This window comes from Leuresthes tenuis, unplaced genomic scaffold (assembly GCF_036924035.1).
Source record: "Leuresthes tenuis unplaced genomic scaffold, fLeuTen1.0.hap1 SCAF_10, whole genome shotgun sequence".
In the NCBI taxonomy this organism is placed as follows: domain Eukaryota; kingdom Metazoa; phylum Chordata; class Actinopteri; order Atheriniformes; family Atherinopsidae; genus Leuresthes; species Leuresthes tenuis.
Window position 1 is genome coordinate 22,707,838 of NW_027325364.1, and position 17,355 is coordinate 22,725,192.

At 43.4% G+C, this 17,355-nt stretch overlaps 1 protein-coding gene across 1 annotated transcript in view; it reads left to right on the forward strand.

Moving 5' to 3' along the window:
- LOC140316793 (zinc finger protein 236-like) overlaps nt 1-15,247 on the forward strand; it is a 49,820-nt gene extending 34,573 nt beyond the window's left edge. The window contains exons 25-32 of the mRNA XM_072394765.1: nt 18-209; nt 1,107-1,265; nt 3,655-3,812; nt 3,977-4,099; nt 4,262-4,456; nt 5,932-6,061; nt 11,754-11,927; nt 14,236-15,247. Of these exons, the coding sequence (XP_072250866.1) occupies nt 18-209; nt 1,107-1,265; nt 3,655-3,812; nt 3,977-4,099; nt 4,262-4,456; nt 5,932-6,061; nt 11,754-11,927; nt 14,236-14,357 (1,253 nt within the window). The 3' untranslated portion in view covers nt 14,358-15,247. The remainder of the gene's footprint in view (nt 1-17; nt 210-1,106; nt 1,266-3,654; nt 3,813-3,976; nt 4,100-4,261; nt 4,457-5,931; nt 6,062-11,753; nt 11,928-14,235) is intronic.
- Nucleotides 15,248-17,355: the final 2,108 nt, after the last annotated feature.

Here is a 17,355-nt window from a genome sequence, read left to right on the forward strand (position 1 = left end):
GACTGTGTGTTGTGCAGGCTCTCAAGACCTAAATCATGTCATGGGCAGCTCTGGGCTGGTGTCGGGGGGTAGCGGCAGTCAGGAGATTACTCTGACCATCAACAATTCCAGCCTGACACAAGCGCTCGCCCAGGTCCAGGCCCACGCTTCGTCTGCTGGTTCCAGCACGGCTGCGGGAAACCCTCAGGAGATCACCCTCACTATATCAGGTATGGACAGCTGGATGCAAGTTGGCTGCAAGCGCAGGAGTTCTGCAGCAAATCATCAATAAAAACAAACACGAAGGGTAAAACTCCCTCAGGGATGGGTATGTTTATTGATTCCTCACACAGACAAACACGCTAGCAGGCAGTGGAAAGAACAGACAGAGAATAACTTGTGCCCCTATCTTACCGTTTGATGATGCTTCAAGGCTGCAGTATTGGAGATTGTGGCTGATACAACATCATTACCTCCTTTCACAGTCCCGTATATCGGCTGGGGATATATGCTGCATCCACAGCGTAGAGGAAACTGAGCCCACTATATCAAAATAAATGATCCCTCCTTGGACAACAGGGCTGGATGAAGCATTTCCTCTGAAATTTATTTGGCCTGTCTTTCATTAAAAAGTTCAGATTTTTAATTGGAATTCTTCGGTGTAAGGCTTTAAGAAGCAGTTTAATTTGGTATAACCAATGCAGCACCATGCATTTTCATGTCATTTAAAGGGCTTGGTAGCAAATCCATTTTGTAATAATGGGCCATTATTACAAAAACGTGGAGTAAACGCAGTCACATTGTTATCTGTTTGGATTCATCCGTATACTTCCAGTTATCAGTGGTGGGATTTGACAGCAGTATGATCATGAATAATTATAACCCATGTTCTCACAACTAGATTTCAGTATTACTGGTCGATAATTAACTTCCCAACACTCATTACTTCATAAACGAGATCAACCAAAATAATTTTGTGGACTTTTAATGACTTCGGTTCTTATGATGTTAATTTTGAGCAAAAAGTGAAGAGATGAGCTGAAAATCGTACACTGTTTTGGTCGCACTCGACAGTCTTTTGAATTACTCCTGAAATGTAGTTTTTTTTTCCTGAATCCCTTTTGCAGGTCAAGACTTGCTCCCGCAGCATAACAATCCGAATGGTGCAGAGATGACCGGCAGCATCAGGCTGGCATCGCCGCTCACCAGCCAGCCCACCAACGCCACCCTGACCATCACCAATGACCACCTTCTACCTCAGAGCCCCTCCAACACTGGAATGGCAGGTCAGCACTCTGAGTGTTTTGTATATCTTTGGAACCAAAGAAGCATCTCCTCGTCTGCAAAGGTTTCACCTTATCCTACCTTACATTGCGATGGCATGCTTTGTTTGGCTGTTGAGTCGTCCAAACAGCTGTCGGGTCTTCATGCAGCAGCAACATCCTGACAAGCAGATTTACAGTCTGGGGGGGAGGAGGGAGGCAGGTTACTTGAGCCACCGCAGCTAGAAAGACTTTCAGGCTGCCAGTTGGACTCCACAGAGGCACACAAGCTGTTAGAAAAGCTTTTTTTTCCCACCATCACACCCCATGGCCTCTCTGCCAGCCATGTGGCATTCTTCCTGTTCTCTTAAGCGTGCTTTGCCTCCAGTTATTCTTTTCTTTGACAAAACAAACAGCGGATTTAAAAAGTTGCAAAAGAAACAAAACCTTTTTCTTTTTTTCCCCCCAACAAATTAGTTTGATACAAATATGCTCTATGAAAGGTCTCTGAAATGCACACAGAAGCAGCAAACTTCCTCCGTTCAGTCAGACATTATTTAATTTCTCGTTGTTTTTTTTATAGAGTCGACACGACACGAAGCATCTTTCTGTGTGGTAAACACTGTGACATTTTGAAATGCTTCAACCGTAAATAGAATGAGAGAAGAAGGAGCGTGAGTAATGGCAGGTTTGAGCGCCTTTAACCTTGATTCTTTTAAGGGTTCAGATGGACCCTACCTTGCCTTCGGTGCCAGTGGCAGATCCTTGTATTGATGGAGAGGCTCAAACAGTCAATCAATGCCCTTTTCTTTAAATGGCACGCTGAGGTCTGTGCCGCCACCACAAAGTCATCAAAGTCTATGTGGGAGGCCACAATAACTGCCAGGGAGACTTTTTAAAGCTCCCACAGTGAGGTGGGTATAATAATGATTGAATTTCTCAAACCCGCTGCTTAAAACTTGTAAAGAGGTGAAAGTATAGAAATAAAAACGTTATTCCAAAAAAGGTGACTCCAACTGGTGATTGTGATTATGATTCAGTTGAAAAGCAGCATCCATGAAAGCCTTTGAGGAGCAAAGATGGGCAGAGGATCTTTGGATTGTCAACAAATTGTTTTTATAAAAAAAAAAAAACAAAAAAAAAAACACATGTTCCTCAAAGGAAGATTAAAGGAGATTTGCATTTTTTCCCACTGCAGTGCATAATAGATAGAGATAATCTCTAAGCTGGAAGTCAGTGATGTTTGATACCTCCGACAGCATCCAAGAAGCCACAGTCCTTAATAGCTGCTTTAGCCTCACGGGCAACGGATTACTTTTGGAAAACTTCTGTCAAGCTCCACCACATGCTGTAACATCCACCAGTGCGCCTTAAAACTTTGGGTTCATTCTGTCTGCAAAGAAGTGAAGTTAAACGTGAAAATCACGGCATTTTTGGGCATCTTTCATACTATTCCAGGTAGTTCTACCTTGGGTTTTCCCTCCCTTCAATTACCTTTCTCTGTCAACTCAAGTGGAAAACGACCCCACTGCTTCTCAGAGATACGTCGAGCATCTCTCCTTTTGTTGATTAAAGCAAAGTCTTTCTGTCACTCTGTATGCAAATAGGATTTACCTGCATTCTGACAGATAAGTGATACTTTTTTTTTTTGGTTTGTTTGCTGAATTTAAATCAAAGTGTTATTCACCACTGTCAGGACAGAGGCTCCTCAATGTCCACAATATGTCTGTTTAGTCAAAGAGCATCAATCCCTACATCCCTAAACGCAGCGGCCATTGCAGCCTTGTTAGGATATGATGCAAAGTATTAAAAGTATGATGATAAGAAAAATGGGTAGAACGTGGCATGAATGTTTCAACATTTACTTCTATGAACAGCTTATTTCTCCAAATACATCATTCTGCTCGTTGCAAATGGCTTTCATCGGCTGTGACTCCAGCTGTTGGAAGGACCTGACCACAGCAGCCGGGGCTGGGGATGCAGCAGGACCGCAGGCGGACAGCGGGGTGCGCTCTGATCATGCCCCTCTGCTCTGTTCTCCGAGCTTGATCGATTCGGACGTACTTGTAGCCGTGTCTTCCATCTGCCAGACCCCATAGTTTCCGCTTCATAAACTGATGATAATCATCCTTGCACTGTGTTACCGTGGCCTGTGTCGGCCACACTGCTCCATCACTCTTTTCTCTACTTTCCCTTTGATGTCAGAGAACTCTTTCAATTTCAGCATCACTTTCACCATCATTGGCATCTATAAAGGAAATTTGTTCACCCATCTGTTATATGGATATTTCTTGGTTTGCATACTTTGTGGTTTTATACATCGCTACCAGTTGGTAGGTTTATTTATCTGCCTACATTTGCTATGGAAAGGTAGATCTACCGACTGTTGACCATCTCCCCTCCCACCTTCCAGTTACCAGTCTGGCATCCAGCACCACTTTGTCACATTCTGCTGCGTCCCAGAGCCTAGTGATGTCACCGGGGGGTGTGGCCAGCGACGGCAGCGTCACTCTAACCCTCGCAGATGCTCAGGGTATGCTGGATGGTGTCACTCTCAACCTCAATACGCAGGTAAGAAAAAAAAGAAAACCACACTGGGAATTTGAAACTGAAAAAGTCGAATTGTTACACATCCGCAGTTTAAATTAGTGATTAAAAAGGGATTTAGAGTGTGCTCTACATCAGATTTAATGTCCGACTATTTTAGTCAGCCTCATTTTCCCATTTTGTTTTAGGGTCAGAGTTTCCCTGCAGTCCTGAATGAGTCGACCATGCAGCCGGTCACCTCAGGCCAACAGGTCGTACTGGTCAGCCACAATCCCCAGTCCACAAACGGAGCATCTGACAACGGATATAACGTGAGTGTGTTTGTCTTGCAAAACGAAAGCATTACATTCCATGAAAAAATGCTCATGTACATAGCATAATGCACTTGCTTAGAACCTCAAAAACCTTGAACATGTCTTCAAACGAGCAACGTGAGTTAAAACATCAAATTAATCTTTTTGTTTGCTGTCCAGAATGCTGGTGACGGCCACAAAGGCGGGAAAGACCCCCAGATGGAGACCGATAGCCGGAACCAGTGTTTCTACTGTAACCAGGTGTGTCAGAATGCCAATTCACTGCGACGCCACTGCCGGCAAGCGCACGGCAAGGACCGCTGTCACGTCTGCGGCGTCTGCAGAAAGGCCTTCAAGCGAGCTACGCACCTCAAGGTTAGAAGCGAGCACAGTACACGTAAGCTGCGGAGGGAGTTTATTTAAAGCTAATGTGCATGCAAATGATGAGTCTCTCTGCAGGTTTTTACGAATCTATTTATCAAATTTCATGATGCAGAAACTGTGCAGCTGCCACATTATGTAGAGGACCATGAGAGCTTCTCTTTTCCAGCAGCCTTCTTCATGGAGTGGAAACACTCCATTATTTAAGAGCCTGGGAGGAGGAGGATGTGGCTAAAACGTCAAGTTTCGACACCAAGGCCACTGTGCCACAGCTTTTTTCCTTTGTAAATGTGCCTCGACATGCTGAGGAACGCTCGTTTATCATCAAGAGTAACGACACCGGGATTAGTTGGGTGTCACAGCCGAGCTCCTTCCTTTCAAGGTCCCTTAGCTGCTCATTAGTCTCCATCCAAAACATGGATACGGGCTTTGAATTTCTGAGGAAAAGGAGGAGAATATGTGGAGTGGTTATTTATCTATTTTGCTCAACTGTGGATAGTAATTTGGCCATTTTAACCCTTCATCAGAGATGAAGGCATGGCAGCAAATTAGAGAGGTTAGCAGAATGCAAACGGAGGAGCTTCACCTTCTGGCATGTGCTGTAAAAGGTAAACATGTTGAAGTAAGCCGAGGGCGGCGGTTTGGAGATCAGCGTTACAAGTTCGTTACTCGTTAATAAACTATGAATAAAAAGACTGAGGGTTCTTCTGTAAGAGTGCAAAAATCTCACAGGTTTCACACGCATCGCTATGTACTAGATAACTGAATAACAGGGATAATGACAGCATTATGGCCCATGAAAGCTGTCGTGATTAAATTGGAGAGTCAAAAACCTTGGAACATATTCAGGCCTGTAAATCTTATTAGTCGGGATTTTATTTCACAAAAACTAAGCCAAAGCAGTGTGTGAAAAACCAAGTGCTTCCTTAAAAAAAGGGAAGGTCAGACCTTGGGATTGTGTGCAGGCCTCGGCCTGTTAAATGTTAACTGAAGTGGAGCTGTTTGGCCATAATGCTCAGCAGCGTGTCAGAGGCTGAGAAAATGCTGGACAGCTTTCTTTTAAATTAGGCCTCAGCTTTGAATGGATTAGGCTCTCTCTCCACAAGCACCCAAAAGCCTTATGACTCTTCTCATCTCCACACGCAGCAGCAGTGTTATCGCCTGTTTTTCCTCTCAGCGCTCTTATCTCTATGTTTTTGTACTCACTTTTCTTTCTGCTGGCGAATTTTTTCGCTCGACTGCTGCTCCAAGAGGCCAATTGAACATTTACAGTCGTATTCTGTGTACAACTCGCAGCTCCTTCAGATCACAAACGCCATCCTTTTGTCCTGAGATGCATTAACTGCAATGAACTAATATTCTCTTCTCTTCTGTACCACTTACCTTCCAATGCAGCACGCAGAAATGACGTTTGAGGTCACCCTCAGTAAAGAAAAGTTGGAGTTCAAATGAGATTTTTCTGTCCGCAGGAGCATGAACGAGTGCATCAGCCGGGACCGTCACCCAGCTCCCAGAAACCAAAAGTCTTCAACTGCTCCTCCTGTGTGAAGGCGTTTGCCAAGCGCAGCCAGCTGGAGAGACACAACCGAACACACACGGGTAAGACGAACTATATGAACTCATTTCCTGTTTGACTGAAGCAATCCTTTGTGAAACTCTAATGTAAATTGTTATTTCACACGCTGACGTGTTTATTTGATCATAGAATAACCAAAGTCGGTACAGTGCAGATCAAGGCTTTACTTCTGTCGTTTAGCTTCTGTTAGCATGGGCGACACAGTACAGAAAAAATCCAAAGAATGGTTCCTGACATCTGGAATTGTCGTGGCAATCGGCCACATCGAAAGCTGAACTATTCTCAACGCTCCAGCACACGTCACGCTGGCAAAGCGAAGCAGCAGGCCCGGAATTCAATTGGGCAAAACAAGATGTATCCCCTTTGAAAGTGAATAAGAAGCGAGGCTGTTTACGCCTCACACACATACACGTGGATCCTGCCCGTGGCCCCAATAGGACCACTCTGCTCTAAATCCCATTATTTCCGCTGACTTTCGCCATACAGCAACGATGCAATTTGTAACTGCATCAGTCACCGTGTGACAAATACCTGCAGCTGGTAGAAGCCATCGATTTAAACAGGAACAGAAGGTGAAATGGAAGAAAAGCTGATGTTGTTCATCTGAAGTACATAAATGATCCAATTTTGTATTTGTATCAAAACATCAGGAAGAAGGCAGCTTTCTGTCCACGTAAGCACCTTAGATACTTTATATGATATGTAAGCAAGTCTTAAATACTATGTTTACATATTTTTCTCTGTCTTATTCAAGTTCATTGAAGCAAGTGGAAGGGACCCCAATTCCAAGCTAACTGCCAAGCCATCGCTTTGCTGTGAGATAGCTTATGCAACCTCGCAGGCGAGCTGGCTTGGTGGAACTGGAAACTCTCCTTTTTGGTTAACAACAGCAACTAGTGCTTAGATTTAGAGATCAGAGAATTTGTTTCCAAAGGCTTTCTCCATGTTGACAGGGCCAGATAACTGAAGGCTCTGCCTCCCATTCTACTTTTAGAAACTCTAAAAGTCTGAGAGCAAAGTGCTCTGTTGGGAAAATACTGCACTACCAGCTTTTTAAGGTATGATGGAGCTCGGTCATTAAGAGCTTTATATGTGAGGAGGAGAATTTTAAATTCTAGTCTAGTCTAGAAGCTAAAACTGGAGAAACATGATCTCTCCTGTTAGTTCTCATCAGAACTCTGGCTGCAGCATTTTGGATCAGCTGGAGGCTTTTCAGAGACTTTCAGAGCCCAATAATAAAGAATTACAGGAGTCCAGTCTGGAAGAAACAAATGCATGAAGCAGTTTTTCTGCATCACTCTGAGACATTTGATTTTGACTGAAAGATGATAGATCAGTGATGAGTTACATGAATACAGAATGCGAAAAGGGACATTTTGAAGAGAAAAAATGACTTGTTATCGACTAATTTTTGTATGTATTGATTATACCATCTTAACATATATATATATATATATATATATATATATATATATATATATATATATATATACACACACACAAGCACTGCTCCACTCAGGTTGCACCAAACATTTATAGCAGCGACTGCATCTATTGTCACGTCTCCCCTGATATAATTTTCCGCAGAAGGGTCTCAGTCTGAGTGAATTTTCAGTGTAAACAATGTTACAGCCACCTGTACGTGTTGTATATTTGCTTTTGTCGGCCAACTGTATTTGACGGGGCATAAATGCGACACTGTCGAAGGGGTTCGGGACATTTGGAGGAGAAAGTTCACAGCGTGATAGATTCTAAATGAGACTGAAAGACCGGAGGGAAAAGTACGCAATGACAAATCTGTGAGCAGGGGCGTGAGAGAACATGCACCCTGTGTTCGAGACAGAGCCGCTGAGGAGGGGACAGGTAAAGAAGAACTTGACTGATCATCTAATTTGTCTGATAGAGTTGCCTTGACAAATTGTGACTTTTGCTGTGAAACTGCAAATCAATCTGCGGTCATTTACAGGGTATCAGCGGGGTATTAAAAAGTCTTAAAATGTCTAAAATTATCTTAGATTTTCATAAAAGGTCTTAAATATGTATTATCGTTACTTTTATTTAAAACAAATGCGTAAACCTCAGTCGTGCTTTTAATTATTTCGATTTTTGAGGACGCTGTAACAAAATAACAAAACGGAACTAAAGTACCTGTGCAGCACAACTTGTTAGTGTGTTGACACAAAATCTTTTTTCCGTGGTGTTTTGATGAAGCGGGGTGGGGGTGGGGGTGGGGGGGGGGGGGGGGGGGGTCACCGGCAGCACGGCCTCACCCGGCAGGTGTCTCTCGTTCATGTGCGCCTTTACCGACACACGTGAACTCAGATCTGACCACAGATATTCTCTGTCATAGCAACAAGCTGCTGTTGCATATAAGCGACGTCCCGTGTCCCGTTAACGGTGTTTTTTCCTCTGGATTCCGCTCAGGAAACGAGAGCAGTCTAAAGTCCAAAGTTAACCGTAGAACAAATATTAGTTCACAACAGAGGCTTCTGGTGTTTTTAGTTAGGTTAAGAATTTTGTATTCCAGCGTGAAAGAGCTGTAAAAATAATCCTATACTTTGCATTTGCAAGTAATTCCGGGTTTCCTTCTTGCCTTTTGGACTTTTTTGCCAGTATGGTTGTGAAATGGGTCTTAAATTGTATTCATTATGGTCTTTAAAAAGTCTGCAGAGACCCTGATTTACAGTTTGTTTACTCTTTATGTATGAATGATACCAACTAGCTGAAGGATGAAGCACGATGGGGTCATCGTTCTTTTGACTTCCCCTCCCGTTTGACATTTAGAAAATTGCCCGTTGCGTTTCCATCCCACATTACACAGACGCCTCAGACTGTGACCGTTTAGTCGCGTCTCGCGGCTGATTTCCTGAGGCAGTGCAACTAAACTGCATAACCAGGAGCATCAGTGTGACTTGAAAATTCTTCTGTCATTTTCAAAATGTCATCCTATATCCCATGAAACACCGGGAGGGGACACGTGCGAGGCTGCCGCTGTTATAACAATGCAGAGGGAGAATAATACCGTGCAAACTGTGTCACCTGCGTCCGCTCACTGAGTAACCTCCTGTCCTCTCATTTCACGTGGCCCCTTGGATACGCCGTTATAATTGTGCCTCACTCCTGAGCAATCAGCAGGGCTTTCTGAGCGCAGACAAATAGGTTTTGCAAGAATGCCGGTTATATTTTGTATATTTTGTTCTCGTGCAAAGAATGACTTAATCTGAAATGAATTAATTTCCTGTCTCTGTAGACGCATAATGATACGACTCTCCCCACAGCTGCACTCGTGCTTATCTGATATCTCTTCTGTGTGCTGCCACACGCTCGCTCTGTTCTGTCAACATGCTCGTTCGGCTCGGGGCCAACCAATCACAGGCTCAACAAGTCACCCTTTAAGTCACACGTTTTACTGCCTCGAAGGATCATTGGATATCAGAGGAGTGTTCATCTGTTTAGGAGTTGTGTTTAGAGGCCAGTTAGCCACATTAAAATGTTGACGGCAGGGAAAATGAGACAAAAAAATGTCCTTGTCAGCTCTCTGTGGGGAGAGCAGCAACGACAGGTGGCAACAGCACTTTTATCAAACGTTACACTCGAATGTAAGTGGGCCGTAACAAGCTTTTCTGTATGAAATGATCCACCACGAAGTCTAGTGTGCTCAAAGTTTTAAATGAAAAAGAGAAATCACAGATTTTTATCGAAATTAAACATGCATTTACCACTAATTTGTTCACTTGTACACGTAAAATGGATTAACAATAAAGCTCTACTGCACTTTCATTAGAAAGGAAAAGTACTGAATGCAGAAGAGATCTATAAGGACTGATATCACGGACATTAAGGGACGGCGCTCATCCAAATATTTCCCAGTGTGAACCTTTAGGAGCCGTAAAAATGTTACCATCAACGAAAAGAATGCTGAACACCATTTGATTTGACTTTCCTCGGAAAGCTTGGGTGCCTCAGTGTTTGTATCTAGCCTGTGGTGGAGAGTGCAGTCTGCTTTGCAACTGTCTGGCCGTGTTCCAACGACAACTGTGGCGCCACTGGAGCTGATTATGCAACGAAGAATGCAGCAGAAGTTATGTTGAACGCACACTGCAAGCAATGGAGTGTGTTCAGTCAGAGGCTTCTTCAGCTCCACTGCAACACAAATGAGATACAGGAGATCATTCCTGCGAGGGGCGATAGCCCCAACCAAGTGCTTCTGATGAAGTAATAAGTTAATCACTTCTGAAAAAAAAACTGCATGCTGCAAGATTCTGAGTATTTAAAAAAAAAAAATTCAATTGAATATAATTTCATTATTAACTATAAAATGGAGAAATATTGCCAAATTTACAATACTGATGCTTTCTTAGTGTAAAAAGAACTCATATTTGACAGCAATTAGCCTCCCATTCCTGACTCGCTAAGTCATACATTCATACAGACACAGCTAACAATCAGCATGGTACCTTGAATTCCTCATTTCTCTGCATAATCTGAAGCATTCAGCCCTGATTATCAGCCTTCAACACAAATTAACAAACAGTTCTGTTGGCCTGTTACAGTAAATGTGAAGTTTAGAGTCCTTTTGCAAGGTTATTCCATGCAATATCTAAGTGCGAAGAGACTCAGATCATACGTGCCTGGATAAGAAGTGGAAGGATGCGTAAGTGTCTGTGCTCTTGTCTGGGTCTGGAATGAAATGAATGAAATGTTATGACAATAGGCATTATTGACAGCTGAATGGTACTCTATCCCGTCTGCTTTGTGTGTTTGTGAATAGTCTGTAAAAAGTGAATCCTCCTTTATATAAGCTGAAGGCTAGGAATCTAAGCGCCCAGCAGTTGCAGTATTTCCATATAAATAGCACAGATGCAGTACAAAAAGAGATTTCTAACACTGTGTATTATGTTTTTCTTTGTTTGTTTTTAGAAAAATCTGGTAAAACATAATTGGGTTAATAGGAAACAATGAAGTGACATGATTGTCTAAAACGTACATCCCAGAGCGAGTTGTTTAGAAGGAAAGATGGGGAGATAGTTCAACAGTCAAAAGAATTCCATCAGGTAAAATTAAGAAGAGCATCGCAAGGCACCGAAGGCCAGTGAACCAGTTTGTCACAAAGACAGAAACCTTTGCAAATAAGATCCAGAAACAGCTACATTTAGGACAAGGTAAATGTCATGTGACCCCATCAATCAAAACTTTTCATCCTGTTTGGAAATCATAAGTAACATGTCAACTAGGCCTTTTTTTTTTTTTTTTCCCTTTTTCTTAAATCAACGCAAAGCCTGAACTGCACGACCTCACCGCTGCTTAATTAAGATGTTCACACCAAGATCTTTAGAAAACAGCCGAGGTTTGTTCATTTATGTAATGAAGTAGCTACTCAATTTATTGTCATGAACTCCATCATTGATTTCTGAGAGGCCGGATGAACACATCCAATGTGTTCAGCCCGGTCTGTCTGCGTTTCTGAGCGTGTGCACACTGAGAAGGATTTGGTCAGTGCAGGAAACGCTGCAGGATGCTGTGTATCCTCAGCACTGTGTTGGTGGTCAAGGGATATCCTACAGATGGAGCAGCATGAAGGTCTGCGTCTATGGCAGCTGTTTTTGTGCTGGAAGCAACCATGAGCTCATTTTCCGAGTACTAACAGTGTTTCTATCATAAGTGCAGCCGCCTTCTTGATATGTTTTTTCAGCGGTGGTTTCTGTTTCACTGCAGGCGAGCGGCCCTTTAAGTGCAGCGAGTGCGACAAGGCCTTCAACCAGAAGAGCGCTCTGCAGGTCCATATGGTCAAACACACTGGAAAGAAGCCCTTCAAGTGTGAGGTGTGCAGCATCCGGTTCACCCAGAAGAGCAACATGAAACACCACATGAAGAGATCCCACGGCTACGGTGAGCGCACGTACCAGCTGTTTGTGCTGCAGGGCGAGGAACAGCTGGGGCTGTCCCTTATCTGTCTGTGTATCCGTCCTTTTTTCTTCTTTGTGATGTTTCTTTCTTGGCTGATGTTTCCTAAATGTGAGACACTTCATTTGTTCAGCGTTTAACATTAAAAAAAGAACAGTCAGCAATCCTCATTTGAAAGTTACTTTATTTGGATTTTCACGTGTGGAATAAGTCGGCACTAATACTCCACAAACTCAGTGTCTCCTGGTTAGCTGTGTCACAAAGTTCTGAAGGGTGAAGTCATCCACTTTTAGCGACGCCTTATATTGACATGAGACCCGTTGCACAGACGCACATCATCTGTGTCCTCATTGACACTCTGGATTTTAGATGAGACGCAGCATGGGCAGACTGCAGTGAAAAGCTCCTAGAAGTGACAAAATAATGAAGTGGGACAGAAACAGCAACCATCACGTTGTTTTTTTATTACCCAAACTTGGCTTCTTGCTGATAGTGCCACACAATGAGTTCCATCAGCTCGTTTTAACAAGAAAAAGCACTGAGCAGCAGGAGGCCTGTGTGGGACGCAGTGACTGCAGCTTCAGGCGGAGGAATGTCTCAGTAAATGTTTTTGTCGCGCTGTAGAGCGAGGTGTTTTCAACTGTTTTCGGGGTTGCTGTTAGATTTTTGACAGAGATGCCTGACCTCTGGGGCATAAGGCTTACTGACTTTGAAACCACAATTCTCCCTTAAAACAAGCCAAAAATAACAGAGACAAATGGGGAGAGACGCTGCTTTTGGCTTGCAGTGGGACATTATTTTAAATGATAAAGCACAGAAGAAAATAAAGCTATGAAGAAAAAACACGAAGCCTTTAAAACCAACTTCCCCCCCACACCCTTTTAAGGCCATCGCTGCAGTCGACATTTAGCAGCTCTGAGTGTTCGACAGTCCCCCGTTTTCTTCTTTTTAAAATGCTTTTGTGGGTGATGTTACTGTCTCATCGGGGGAGTCGCACTGTGCAGATTCCTTCCACGGTGCAATTTTAATCCAATTTGGATTTGTGTGAGACCTCCCAGCAGCCTCCCAGTAGCCTCCCAGCAGCCTCCCAGCAGCCTCCCAGCAGCCTCCCAGTAGCCTCCCAGCAGCCCCCCAGCAGCCTCCCAGTAGCCTCCCAGTAGCCTCCCAGCAGCCTCCCAGCAGCCTCCCAGCAGCCCCCCAGCAGCCTCCCAGCAGCCTCCCAGCAGCCCCCCAGCAGCCTCCCAGCAGCCTCCCAGCAGCCTCCCAGTAGCCTCCCAGCAGCCTCCCAGCAGCCTCCCAGCAGCCTCCCAGCAGCCTCCCAGCAGCCTCCCAGCAGCCTCCCAGCAGCCTCCCAGCAGCCTCCCAGCAGCCTCCCAGCAGCCTCCCAGCACACCTGAGTCGCCCACTTGTTTTCTCAGATTGAGTCGTTTGAGTGAAGGTCGTTTTTGAAAGTAACAAACTGGATTCCACATGCAGCCGAGGGGATGATGTTGTTAAAGGACTGCATATCGTCCTCTGCCCTTTTGAAACACTTTGTTAGGTTGTAATGACCAAAGTAACGAATAGGTTTTCATTAAATATTAGCTCCCATCTGTAGGGAATTAACTCTACCTATTAATTCATGGCTGACTTCACGCAACCGTAGTCCACAAGGATTGAGTTTCAGTCAGATTAATCATTGATCATTTATCCGTTTACGCCAATGAGCACTTTCGTGTTTTTCTCCTCTTTTTCTTTTCATGCTGGAGCACTTTCTCATGCTCCAGCAACTCAATGAGCATGTGTTTGTGAACTTTCATACATGAAGCAAAAATAAAGGCGGGGGATAATTAAATGACTCCCACTGCGGAATTCAATTCGGCGCGCGGCCTGCGGCAGCAGACTGAGCGTGTGCGAAGCGCTCAGCATCAGCTTTGCACTCAGGTTAGCTTAAGCTGAATGGTTCTGAATGGCATCGTGTTTACATCTCACAACGTGTGTGTTCCACATCAGCCAAGTCGTTTGAGAATAGCTGCTTTTAATGGGCACGATATTTTCGGAAAAGGGGGAGAATGTGGGATATCAACGCAAATGTTGGTGGAGTGAGGAGAGGATGATTGCTTTTTGACAGATGGTCTCATTATTATGACAGCCTCTGGCAAATTGAATTCCGAATGAGAGCTGCTGGTGCTGCTCTGTGAATGGGTGTTAATGGGCTTGTCCCTTGGTTTACAGAGCTCTTTTATTACCGGGAAAGTACTTCACTGAAGGAGTCATGCAGATCGCCTCTCCTTTTCCCCCTTTCACCCTCCAGGTCAAATACAGGACGTGCCCTTGGGCCAAGAAGAACAAGCGGCCCAGGTGGAGGTAACGCCCGAGCTTGACCTCGAAGTGGTTCCCGAGTCAAGCGGAGACTGGCACAACGTCTTCCCGTGACCACAATTCCGAAGAGTGAGAAAGCGCTGTCGAAGGATCCTGAGCGATGACTACATTTTACAGCTGAAAATCAAAAGCTTTATCGGAGCATATTGCCAGAAAAAAAGAGTTCAGACTTTATCATTTGTTCCAGCACGTGTCGAGGACTTTAACTCCAGCAGGAGTCCTCTTCTCTTTATCCAAATTAGCAGTGAAGTCAGGGGAGTCTGGTTCTCTGGATCAGCCTAATGACTTCAATCTGTTTTGCTGCTCAGTGATAGTCATCAATATGATTACCTCCGGAGAGGTTTGGCCCGGTTCCAGACAAGTCACAACTCGAGAGAGAAGCAGGTTGCTCTGATGCTGACCCTGCTGGAAAGAGAGGGAATTGTAGTTGGCTGTACTTAAAGAAGCCACTCGGAGAACCGGAGTTAGTAACTGGCGACGTGGCTTCAGAAGCAACTGTGTAACAGTCCATGAGATGGAGAATTATTATTATTTTTTATTATTATTTGTTGTTATTTTTTTAAATTGTACATATTTAATCTGGAGGTGAGTTTTAATTTTCAGTTGACAATTGTTTAAGTAAGAATGTTGCGCCAAACACTTGGTGAAGCTCAGCACTGACCTGTGAGGACGCTGATGGTGGACTCAGCGCCGTTTAAGTTCGAGACTGAAGATGTCAGCATTATGTTTCCTGTTGTCGTATCGTTTGGATTTACAACAACAGCCTGTTATGTACTGTAGTTAATTTTGTAAATATTGTGGTTAGATTGCGTATATTTTCTGAAGAACCACTGGGATACAGATTGTTTGGATACATGTAATTTTAGCAGAATGTTGTATTTGTTCTAAAGCAAAGCCAAGACAATGAGCTCTTTTTTTTTCTTTCTTTGCCGTGGTATTTTCTATTTGTGATAAATTAAGGTTAAAGTAAATTTTTCTATTAATTCAATCTGCTGTCTGTGTGCATTTGTTTTTTTGGGGGGGGGGGGGGGGGGGGTTCCACTAATAAGCAAAAAAAAGTTTACACGCTCTCTTCAATTGGCCTTAACTTTTCGAAGTAGACTTGATGTGTATTAGAGGAAGTGGAGAGAATATGATTCCTGTTTGACCGGGAAAACTTGAAATTATGTTGCTGACCTACATATAACATCCCCCGGGGATTATTGAAGGTTATTTCTGAGAAGTTCTTTCCATTTTCCTCTTCTGGATGTCCATCACATAAGTGTGCACTTGAGACAGTTACTTCTTCTACTGAATTACATCCGCTAGCAACATAGCATATATCACCACACAATGCGCAGCTGAGTAAATTCACCCAAAACCATTTAGTGGAGCTGTGTCTTATTGTCTTTTCTTTAGTTTTTCGAAAGTTTGCTTTCAGATTCTCTTCACTAGTGAATGCAAATCTGGATATTGACACTCAGAGCATTGCTAGCACTGAAAGCTAGCAAACATGAGCACAACATACATATTTATGAAAAATCTTCTCATCTATTTTATAGGGAAAAAAACACGTTTCATTTATTGCTAATTCATTGAGGATAATCACACAATATTGTGGTGAATGAATAAGAAAATGACACAAGGCACCTCCAGCTAAAAGATAATCAGCATATTCTGCTAGTGGTTCTTTGCTAAAGGTGTTAATAAAGGAAGCATTGAAGCTTCTTTCTGTAGCATTTTTCTATATTCCTGTAGAAATCACGGCTGCTACTTGGGTACTTTGGTTTCATTTAATTTTGTTGGGAGGATTCCTTAGCAAAAAAACATTATTTGACCGGACCTGTAGACTCTAAAGGAAAGTCTGTGACCAGAAGAGCCAGTAGGAGCAGAAGTTATTCCTTACATACGAACCGTTTGAAGTCGTCTACCGTAAGAATGACTCGTCTTGTTGATGTAGATCGTTTTAGCACAGTTCTTTATCATGCTTGAAAATCACAGAGGTCTCCTCAGATCACATTATTGTGGGAGGTTCAGTTAGCTTAGCATTCACAGAGTTGCTCTTCAAAGGATTCATTTTTTTTCTGTAAAACCTAAAACGGCTCTTCAGTGCCTGTCATTTTTTTTAACCTTTTACCTGACTAAGTTAAATCAACACTTCAACTTGTAACAGTGTTTTTGTTTTTTATTTTTAAAAAAAGTACTTTTACTTGAGGAGGGGTACATTTTTACATCCTCTGCTCCCACCGTCCCCTCCCTCCTTCTTAAATATGAAACACAGACTATACCGCCTCTAATTCAACAGGATTCCATGCTTATAAGCCTGATGAGGTGGAAAAATTCGACACAATCACCTTGTGTGTGACAGGTGCAAAAACATACACTTTGGATGTGCACGTCTCGTCGTTTCATGTATGCTTTTGGCGAGGCTCAAAGTAGAATTTGCACCCACTTATTTAAATAGAATGATGATGTAGAAATTATTTCTGTTGCGTCCTTTTGGGGAAGCGCATTCATATTTTACACTGTCTTTGTACAGCGTGACATGCAAATGCAGACACTCTGTGATTGTTCTTGGGCCAGAATAGTGAGCACTTCATCTGCTCCGGCTGGGAAAGCTTGGCATGAATAATGATTACCAAATGAGTCATGCGCTCTGGTTCCATGCAAGAAAAATGCTCATACCTTTGTGTGCTGTGATCTGACCCAATTGTATCACTTCCCCACACCGTACGTTTCTTTGTGTTCCTTCTTCGTTCTAATGATGCATCATTTGCTGCTGCATGTCATGCTAAAGCCACACAAACGGCACACATTCAAAACGCAGAGAGTCGGGTTGGTTTGTAGTTTGGGTTTTTTTTATTATTTTTTTTTCCATTCTCAGTTAAGTGGCTGGTCATGTTTTATTACACGAACAATGATGAGGAGGTTGTCTACATTCATTCCCGGGGTCCGTTCAGCAGTAAACACTACACAGTACTCACGAGGCTCAAGCACACGCAAACAGTAGGAGGGATGAACACAACGAATCACACATGCCTGCTTTTTGGAAGACAGATGAAAACGGCACGAC